This window comes from Cebus imitator, unplaced genomic scaffold (genome assembly GCF_001604975.1).
Source record: "Cebus imitator isolate Cc_AM_T3 unplaced genomic scaffold, Cebus_imitator-1.0 Scaffold45, whole genome shotgun sequence".
Classification (NCBI taxonomy): domain Eukaryota; kingdom Metazoa; phylum Chordata; class Mammalia; order Primates; family Cebidae; genus Cebus; species Cebus imitator.
The window spans coordinates 11,991,291-12,002,686 of record NW_016107360.1 but is presented as its reverse complement, the minus strand read 5'-3'; the positions used below and the strand labels follow the sequence as shown (position 1 = coordinate 12,002,686).

The 11,396-nt window shown below is 33.2% G+C and overlaps 1 protein-coding gene across 7 annotated transcripts in view; it reads right to left on the bottom strand.

Annotated features, from left to right (window-relative positions):
- TAX1BP1 (Tax1 binding protein 1) overlaps positions 1-11,396 on the bottom strand; it is an 85,977-nt gene that overhangs the window by 47,860 nt on the left and 26,721 nt on the right. For all 7 annotated transcript variants that reach the window (XM_017526868.2, XM_017526870.2, XM_017526872.2 and 4 more), the window contains exon 5: positions 10,770-10,928. In XM_017526868.2, the coding sequence (XP_017382357.1) occupies positions 10,770-10,928 (159 nt within the window). The remainder of the gene's footprint in view (positions 1-10,769; positions 10,929-11,396) is intronic.

Sequence of the window (11,396 nt, the reverse complement as noted above, 5' to 3'; positions counted from 1 at the left end):
ACGATGTTTATAAAATCTACAGTAGTGTACAGCAATGTCCTGGGCCTTCACATTCACTCACTACTCACTCACTGAATAACCTAGAGCACTCCCAGTCCTGCAAGGTCCATTTGTGGTAAATGCCCTAGACAGGTTTAACAAATTTTATCTTTTACACAGTAATTTTTACTGTACCTTTCCTTTTCTAAGATGTCTAGATAGTTTAGACACACATATATTTACCATTGTGTTACAACTGCTTACAGTATTCAGTACACTAACAGGCTGCACACATTTGTAGCCTAGGAGGAACAGGTTATACCATATAGCCTAGGTGTGTGATAGGCTATACTACCTAGCTTTAAGTACACACTATGATGTTTGCACAAAGAGAAAATCGCCTAATGACATATTTCTCAGAACATATCCCATTGTTAAGTGATGCATGACTATAGTAAAAAACATAATGAGGGCTACCTTTGATTCGTTGAAAAATCAGCTATGAGCAAATGCCCTTAAATTCAACTTTTATAAGAAAATAACAGATCTAAGCATTAATTTTTGTGGTTGGAATAGAGCAGGGGGGAAGAGAGACAGGCAACAAATTTACTAGTGTCTAAATTATTTCCTGAATATGAATATATTCCACAGACAAGTGATTTTTCTTAACATTAGGTTTCATATACATTTTTAAAGAGTTAGGGAATAAGTACAAAAATTTAGGGTAGTATAACTTTACTTACATTAAACTGCCTTTTAATTAAATTGAATGGAACTATTCAATGATGTAGTCTTATAAAATAAACTATAAAAATGCTTAATTTTACAGTTCTCTGTCAATATAAAAATTATGGGTTTAAAAGTACATAAATATATTGTAGAAATATGAATTTCTTAAAACTATTACTTTGTAACACAGGTACAAAATTAAAGTAATTGGCCTGAAAGAAATACATTGCTATGTACACATAAGTTATAATCATCACCTCATGTATTAAAATTAAGCCTTTTCTATCTTTTCTTGATGACAACTGGTAAAAACAAAAACAAACTCAATGAGATCATAAATTCAAAATTGGTTTTTGGCAATTCCATATATTACGTACTAAAAGCCTTAAACTGCCTCTGTCCAAAACCAGGTACTTAATGTTATGATAATAGCTATCTTGAGAGCTACTATATAGGAAATGCTAAGTGCTTTATGTATGATACATTCTCATTTGATCAGCACATGGCCTAAGAACTAGGAACAATGATGATGCTCGTTTATATGAGAAAAGTGAGCCACAGAGAAGTAGTTTATCAAAAGTTACACAGCTAGTAAATAGTAGAACTGAGAATGATTTCAACTTTCCAATATTCTTAAACAAAAGTTTTCTAAAATAATAACTGAAAATTTTAATACCAGAGGTATTGAAATTTTGGTAATTTGATTTTTATCTACCCTTGATATGACCTTTCTTAAGAGTGGTACTAATAAATAGATTAAGTTATAAGGTACTCTTCAAAGATAATTTCCAGATCTCATTTACAAACTGTTAAGTTCAAAGACTACTACATTGGTGTTGTGGCAGAGACTGCTGCTTGCCCGCCAAATTACAACCTCCTTTCAGCCATAGTAATTACATAACACTGCCTAACTACACTGTATACCAGCTTCTTTTGCAATGCAATATAGTCATCTAAATTCTCATCAGTTAAATATAAATGAAATGGTATATATCACTTTCACCTCTATAATCTACATTATTGGTCATGCCTTGTCTAAGATCTTTTTCCCCTTTTCAGCCAGATGAAACCAGGATATGTCAGTGATCAAGCTTCTATCATGAAGATATAAATTCTCTAGGAGTCTAAGGGGTTGGGCAGTGGAATGATATAAAAGGTAACAAGATGCTGAATAATCATGTAAAGCAAATCTGCACTAACCTCCCCAGACTTCAATGACTCATGACATAGACTGTTACATTAACAACAACAAAAAAACCTTAATTTTACACTGTTGGGTTTCTTTGTCGTCACACTAATTCATTAATCCCTGACTAGTATTCATATCAAGTAACTTATCTGATACACTGCCATTAAGACAAAAAATTAAATTGGCGATGTAATAAAGTATAAGATATGCATCACTGATCATACCCAAATTCAACTACTATTTTAAATTACTTTAAATATCTCATTCTTGAAGAGAAAATGTAGCAACTAATAGCCAAAAATATGGAAATTACAAAGCTAGTTCAAACACTGCTATGATACGGAGTATACCTAAACAATCAGAAAACAGCCAATTTAAAGGGCAACAAATACATATGGTAGAGGATCTCAAAAGAGTAAAGCACCTGTCAGAAAAATACTTGCCTCAAAAATCAAAAGTCTAGTTATGAGCCAAGCATGGTGGTACACACCTGTAGTCCCAGCTACTTGGGAGGCTGAGGTGGATAGCTGGAGTCCAGGAGTTCAAGGCCAGCCTGGGAAATACAGTGAGGCCTTGCCTTTTTTTTTTTTTTTTAATTTTTTACATCAAGATATAGAATATTGTTAAGCAATAAAAACAAAGTACTGATCGATGGATAAAGGCTCAAAAAGTTCAAACTGTTGCCAAGTAGTTAAACTATATCCCAGGACAAAGCTCAAGACTATTTTTAGGAATATAAAAACTATCCAACACAAAATATGACATCCAATCAAAAATACTACGCATGCAAAGAGGCAGAAAAATATAACCCATGAGTAGAAAAGCCAGCCAATCAAAAATGATCCAGAAATGAGCCAGATGATCAAGTTAATGGACATTTAAACATGTGTATTCCATATGTTCAAGAAGCTAGAAGAAAACTGAACAAAGTATACACAGAAACATGAAAGACATAAAAAAAAGACTAAAATCAAACTTCTAGGAATAAAAATAATAATGTCTGAGATTAAATATATGTATTACACACACACACACACACACACACACACAAACACAGGATGGGACTAAGGCAGATCAAATATTGCAAAGAAAAGATTAGTGAACTTGGAGACAGACAAAATATAACTATCTAAAATGAAACAGAAGGAAAAGAGACTGAAAAAACAAGAGCACAAGTGAGCTCTGAAACAACTTTAAGGAACAAAACATATGTGTACTTGACTCGCTGACAAAGAGGAAGGACAGAAAAAAAAAAAAAAAAACGCTGAAGAAATAATGGCCTAGCCGGGCGCAGTGGCTCACGTCTGTGATCCCAGCACTTTGGGAAGCTGAGGTGGGCAGATCACGAGGTCAGGAGTTCGAGACCAGACCGACCAACATGGTGAAACCCGGTCTCTTCCTAAAAATATAAAAATTAGCCGGTCATGGTGGTGCACATCTGTAATCCCAGCTACTTGAGAGACTGAGGCAGGAGAATTGCTTGAACCTGGGAGGCCAAGTTGCACTGAGCCAAGAACACGCCATTGCACTCCAGCCTGGGCAACAGAGCGAGACTCCATCTCAAAAAAANAAAAAAAAAAAAAAAGAAAGAAAGAAAGAATGGGCTAAAATTTTCAAAATTTAATGAAAGCCCAAGTATACAGATACAAAAAGGTTACTGAACCCCAAGCATAAAAAAATAAAGAAAATAAAGAGGATATAACATAATCAAACTACTTAAATTCAATGATAAAGAGTAAATCTTAAAAACAGTAAGAAAAAACCACACATTAAATACAGAGGAAGAAAAATACCAGTGACATTGAATTTCTCATCAAAAACAATAAATGTAAGAAGAACCACATTTAAAAAATAACTAGTTAGATGTATCTAGTTTATTGTTTTTGATATACAATTGTTTGAAATCCAAAATCTATCTAGAATTCTATACACAACAAAAATCTCTTCTAAAACTAAAAGCAAAATAAACACTTTTCCTAATATACAAAAGTTGAACAAATTCATCAACAGAAGACCTGCACTACAAAAATGTTAAAACAAAGTCCTTTCAGGCAGAAAGAAAATTACAACAGAGAGAAACCTTTATCTACGCATTTTACTGGGTTGGTTCTTTATAAGAATCCTTAAAATTACTTACAATACACTGAAGAATACTTAAGTACTCCAAAAGATATCACTACCATTTTGAAGGAAAAATGGCTAACTGAATTTCCTAAATGTCACTTTATATTACTAGAATTTCAAATTTGAAATTGTATATAATCTCCCTGAGAATTATATACCATGGTAAATTTATCAGTGAGCGCTTGACCAGATAAGCAAACAGTTCGGGGGGACAGACAGACAGACAGAGACACTAAGGGATTTGATCTTGTGTAACTGTAGAAGCTGAAACCAGTTTGTGTAACGTAGGCAATCAAGAAAGACATTTCTAAAGTGAGAAAAGCAAGAACAATATAGGAACCAAAATCACCAGCTGAAACCCACCAGAATGGACTGAAAACTGAAATCCATGTTGGTTTTTATTCTGACCCTGATTGTCTAAAGGTTTCTTGAGCACGCTGGGGTCCTTCCTGACACACCTAACCCAGGAGATGGGGAAACTGAAACAGAATTCACAGAAGGTAGAGCAATTGCAGCCTGGCTACTATTACCTCATACCAACGAGGGAGCCAAGAGAGAAGCCACAACTAGTATAAGCTACAAAAATGGCTGCTGCTTCACTTCTGCCTTCAAATCTCATGCAAGAATCTTTCTTATGGCTCATCCTAAACAAATGACAGAGAGGGGAACTCTGGAAAATAAGTTCAACCTAGTAAAGTTGACATATTACAAAGCTACAGCCATAAAATTCCATTTATCAAAAAGAACTCTATTTGACTTAAGTTCCTGCAACTCAAAATTCTAAACTTCAAACTTTTAATGCATATGATCCTTCAACTGTATTATCAATGAGTTTCACCTAACCATACCATTATGTGTCATAGTATATTCCGATAAGAAAAATTTCTTCTATAAATGAGAAAAACATTTCAAGGACTAATACCACAAAGACATTAAATTACTGTACTAAAACTATATGCTGATTTTTTCCCACAATTTATCCTTTCTGAAATGGAGATGTATCTTACAATCAATGGTATGTCTTAGTTTACTTGGAGTATTTTTTACTGGCAGTAATAATGGTATTTATTACCAAGGCTTCTTAAGCTCAATGAAGCAAGATATTAAAGCCTTCCCAAAAATCTTCGCAGGAACTGTTGATTTTCTATTAAAATTATAACTAATCACGAGAATCTTAAATAAATGTTAACCAAATTCCATAAAATGTGAAACCTAATTTAAAAGCTATTGAAGTATTTTTTTCTGGCTTTCAATCAAAACATGATAACAAGTAAATGGGCAATGTGGCACAGTTATGTGATCGCTAGAGGGAGACAAATGACTGCTGAGTTTTAGTAACACAAGATCTTTCATTTGTTAGCTGTTACAAACTGGTATTTTCTTCCCTTTAAATGCCAGAATCCTACAATATTTATAAAATGATAAAGTGCAAAATAGTACTCTTTTTAAAACTTCTTAAAAGAACTGGCAGGCCACAGAAAAAAAAACACTAAAGATGCATAAAAAGTAAACATTGTAAATAGCTAACATATAGTAAACCATGACTGTTTAAGAATGATAGTTGTTAAATATGTTTTTCTAAATCCTTTTCAAGACTGTAAAATCCCATACCCAAAATAAAATGTCACCTTCAGACCCTTCTTTCGACTACAATAAAAGCTAGTAAGAATGCCACAAGCCCCAAAACTCATTGTTGCCTATTTATTCAACAAATAATTGATGAATAGAGACACACCATGTTTGCATCTGTTATTATAAGTCATTGTAATATAGTAACAAAAATGCCTAGCTTGGGTTTTCAGGTTCTCAACTTTGCCACTTGTTAACTAGATGACTTTTATCCATGAAGAAGCCTAAACTCAGAAAAATTAAGTGACCACCTTTTGAAAGCAATTTCAATGAGAATAAAAAGGAAAACTCTATCTGATGACAAGTTCTTCTTTGCAGTATATGCTGTCAGTCTACAACAACACAAAATGTCTTTACATTTTAGAGAAGAAAAAGCCAAAAACATAAAGATAGCTTAAGAGGTCCACACTAGCCAGAGAAGAGATCTTCCACATTCTCTCACTGCTATATCTATGATACTTCCCAAATGCCTGGTGATGTCTCCTACACAGTTTGCGAAACTTATGAATCAAAACAGTATGAATATATATATAACGGTTTGTAACATCCTCCTGTACTTTATTTTAGGAATATTACTTTAACATTCTCAAATACAACATAGTTCCAAAATGCCTTGAAGTACATCATATCCCTCTTATCAATTATTCAAGTTGAAAATACAATTATATGAAAAAAAACTCAATTCATAGTTTAGCCTCCAAAAACTAACCGAAAAACTTAATAGGGTCAACTCTTTTTAGTCCTATTAGAAAAACAAGATTCAAAATCACTGGTTCTCTGAGCCTCGGTTTTAAATCTTTCAATTTCCAGTATGTATCTAGCACTCCAAAATACAAACAAGAATACAATGAAACATACAAACTGCTAATTTTCACAGAAGTCTTTGATAAATGTAAATGAGAGGTTTTAAAAAAACAGTATTGGAATTTCTGGCCAGGGCAATCAGGCAAGAAAAATAAATAAAGGGTATTCAATTAGGAAAAGAGGAAGTCAAATTGTCTCTATTTGCAAATGACATAACTGTGTATTTAGAAGACCCCACAATCCCAGCCCAAAATCTCCTTAAGCTAATAAGCAACTTCAGCAAAGTCTCACAATACAAAATCAATGTGCAAAAATCACAAGCATTCCTATATACCAATAACAGACAAACAGAGATCCCATTTGTCATGAGCGAACTCCCATTCACAATTGCTACAAAGAGAATAAAATACCTAGGAATACAACTAACAAGGTATGTAAAGGACTGCTCAAGGAAATAAGAGAGGACACGGAAAAATGGACAAACATTCCATGTTCATGGTTAGGAAGAGTCAATATTGTGAAAATGGACATACGTCCCAAAGTAATTTATAATTCAATGCTATCCCCATCATGCTACCAATGACTTTCTTCACAGAATTGGAAAAAAACAACTTAAATTTCATATGAAACCAAAAAAGAGCCCGCATAGCCAAGACAATCCTCAGCAAAAAAAAAAAAAACAAAGGTGGAGGCATCACGCTACCTGACTTCAAACTATACTACAAGACTACAGTAATCAAAACAGTATGGTACTGCTACCAAAACAGACATATAGACCAATGGAACAGATCAGAGGCCTCAGAAATAACACCACACATCTACAACCATCTGATCTTTGACAAGCCTGACAAAAACAAGCAATGGGGAAAGGATTCCCTATTTAACAAATGATATTGGGAAAACTGGCTAGCCATTGCAGAAAGGTAAAACTGGATCCCTTCCTTACACCTTATACAAAAATTAACTCAAGATGGGCTAAAGATTTAAACATAACACCTAAAACCATAAAAACACTGGAAGAAAACCTAGGCAATACCATTCAGGGCACAGGCATGGGCAAGAACTTCATGACTGAAACACCAAAAGCATGGCAACAAAAGCCAAAATAGACAAATGGGATCTAATTAAACTAAAGAGCTTCTGCATAGCAAGAGAAACTATCATCAGAGTGAACAGGCAATCTATGAATAGAAGAAAATTTTTGCAATCTCTCCATCCAACAAATCCAGAATCTACAAAGAACTTAAACAAAAATGAAATAGACACCACAAAAATCTAGGGGAAATACACTATGCAATTTATTCTCAATTTATAAACATGATCTTGTTTTAGTTTTAATCTACTTTATAATCCTAGTTTATTCCTCCAAGCAGTCAATTTCATAAAATAACACTGAAAACAATTAAGCATATAATTTAAACCAATCTGTTGTGATAATCCCAACATAGCCAATTCTTTTACTAAGAACTGTAATTATCAGAATTTCATTTAGTTTTAATTATTAGAGTTTTCTCTCTAGTGGCACTTTAGAGTGATAAAAGCCAATGTGATAAAAGATGAAAAATTTTATTAATAAACAATTATGGATACTTAATTCAGTTTTAATTTTTGTCAAGTATGGAATGGGTAATAAGCTAATCCTATTATTTTATAAAACAATAAAAATGCAATAAATATCTCCTACTATGAAGAAAATGAAGGTCTCTGCTTATTACATGGAGTATTCATTATCAAACTTTAAATGAAATTATAGATGATACATCAGAACAATCAGTACCTCAAATAGAAGACCTCCAGAACTACTATAGGATTCACACCATGGAACAGATTTAAAACAAGTGCCAAAAAATATCACAGATCTTATAAGCCATCCAACCAAGACCAGTTTGAAAGTCTGAGTTGTAGCTGCCCAGCAGGCCTGCTTGATTAAAATGGAGACTAATTTTGAAATATGCAGCAAATTCATACCAAAAAAAAAAAAAACACACACACACACTAAAAAGCCCTTGAGTAGTAACAAAGAGGAATTATCTCCTGGCAAACATGTTTTATCCCCAAATTAAACAGTTGTCACCACATATGTTCTGTAACCAAAGAGGGTTTTTTTGGTTACATTTTACATGTATTACACTTTTAGAATATGAGAGAAATGCTATGAAATTCTACTGCTGGATGATATTTTATATTTTAGTCCTTCCTTGATGACTCTCTGGTTTATATTATGAAAAATAGTAAATAATAGCAGCTACTTACATTTAGGAGAACCTCCTATGCATCAAGTGCCATTCTAGATCCTTTTATCAACATCTTCTATAATCTTAAGTATCATTTAAAAAATCACTTTCAAGTGCTTCCCAGAGAATATGCCCCAATGCAAGAATAGCAGCAGAGAAGTAGTCTCCTCCAAGATTAGTAACTGTCATCAAGATTTAAGAGTTGCCATAAAAGCTTCTTCTGAAGACCTCTTCTGAGCACCAAGGCCACAATCTCCTACAAGTTCTGCTTTGTTAATCCCCTGACCTCAGTCTACCACTTTAGTCTTGTCTATAATGCTTAACCCCTTTATCAACTGGACAGGACAGGGAATCTGAGACTGTTTAAATCTCAGCTACTATTCAAATGGACCAGAGAAATGGCCTGGAGAGTGAGTGAGTGTGAGAGTGAAAGTGTGTGTATGTGTGTGTAATTTCACACAAATGAAGGCCTATCATTCTGCCATTCCTATTCTCACAATCATCCATTCTTTTCTTCGATTTCAAAGTAATCAGAGTCAAAACTTCAAAAGCCACATTTCAGGATACTCTTGATCTCATGTGCTTAGGACATGCTGAAATGGCCCTTTTTCATGAGTCATCTATCTCACCTTGATCCCTCTGGCATGTAATACAGTTAAAAAAAAAAAAAAAAAAAAAAAAAAAAAAAAAGATTGACATCATACTTTGGAAAATTGCCAAATCCAGGTACAAATCATGACAAAAATATGTAAAGAATGAAGAAAAAGAGTAAAAACTATACAAAACAGCAGAGAATTACAACAAATGAGTTAAAAAAAAAATTAGCTGAATGTCCTTACTAGTCATAGAGAGTACATATCATGAGATTTTACTATATTTTAATATTTGGTATACCTGCTTTAAAGGTTCAAATGAAAAAAGCAGTTCCTTAACCAAACAGAAAATCCTACTCCTATAGTCTGCTGCAGGACACTACATCTTCCTCAAGGGTAAAACAGGATTACTTGCATATTTTTAACTAAAAAAGCTAACGATAATAACAACAGAAGACTTCACAGACATTTGCAAGATTTGTAAATGTATATAGTACTTGACATTATGTGTATCCTCCAACTCAAAAGAACAATTCTCAAGCAAATAGAACAAAGCAAGAAAAATCTTTTCAGAATTTCAGACTTAATTGTATAACATCTCTGCCCAGGTATGCAATATATAACCACTCCACTGGAGTATAAAAAGAGAATCACTGCACTAATGCTTCAATTAGCAATTATCAAGCAATTGCTTGCAGCTTTGTTGGACAAAAGGATAACAGAACAGACCCCACCCTCAGGAAACAATAGCTCAATACTGTCAATGGGCATAAATATAGCCAACTAGCCCTACTATAAGTGAAACTGTAATATATATGATCCCAGTCTGTGTAGGTTTCATCATTACGAATTGCTTTTCTTGTGAAAATACTAAATAAACAAGTTAATGACTAGATAACCGTTTTCTCATTGTTTTTGGCTTCTTACAAGTCTATTTCTATTATTAATGAAGCCACAATGTGTTCTGCTTGTATTGTACCTGTCTCTCTTTCTCCTAACTCAAGAATTGTGCCAATTTTAATTAGTTGTTTCTTAGGGTAATATAGCATTTCTCCCATTAAAAAATTCAAAATTTTGTCTAATACTACATCTTATTTCACCAAATTATGCTTTTTTGAAAAGTAATTTTAATTTATATAGCCTATTTTTCCTTTAATCAGTGTTTACCATTTCTAATTGTTTATCATTTCTAAAAAAATTTATCAAGTACTCTACAATTAGATGTAAAACATCTGGAAATAGTTGTCAGGGACTACCTCATCAAGCCTGGTACCAAAAGTCTAAAAGTATTTTAACCATCTTACAAACATAAAAGAAGCTGTGACAGAAGGTTAATAGGAACTGACCTGTTCTTGTATAAATGTCTATCTAAAAGGTTACTTTTTTCAATACCTGGTTTTCACTCACTTAATTGGTTCAGCTCTTTAAAAAGGTGGGTTTCAGGCAATAGACCAACAACTTCAATCAGTTACATAAGACACAACTAACCTTTTGTTCTGCTTGCAGCTGGTCACATCTTTCTTTCTCCTGGTTAAGTTCTCTTTCCATTCTACCAACTTGTTCTCGAAGTTGTGCTGTTTCTTTTTCCAGAACGGCAATTAACTTTAACAGTTCTTCCTTTTCTTTCATTGTTTTCTCAATTTTCAACTATAGAGCAAAAATATATAAAGCAAAAAACTCAAATAAATTAGTTTTTTGCTTAATCCTAAAAAAATGTTATTACAAATTTAGTTTTCCATTTCAAAAAAAAAAAGAAGACAACCACAGAAAGAACTTTTATGTTCTACCTACTTTATATCAATCAACCTTTTAGCCTTCAGTTAGCCTTCATCAATCATAATTAAACCTTCTTTTGGTGGCACAAGGAAGAAAATATTAAAAGAAAGTTATAAAATGAGTGAACTGTATTATGAAGACGCCTGCTAACCATTTTTCAGAAAAGAACTAAAAGTAAGGCATATTAATTTTCCTAAGTGTTAATTATGGATACTTATATCCACAGTAATGATACTCCAAAAGGAAAAGTTGTACCTCTTCTTGAATGCAGACCTATAGGAAATCTGTGAATCTATTACAAATTTACTATATGTTATATAAGGCTTTCCTCTATGGAGT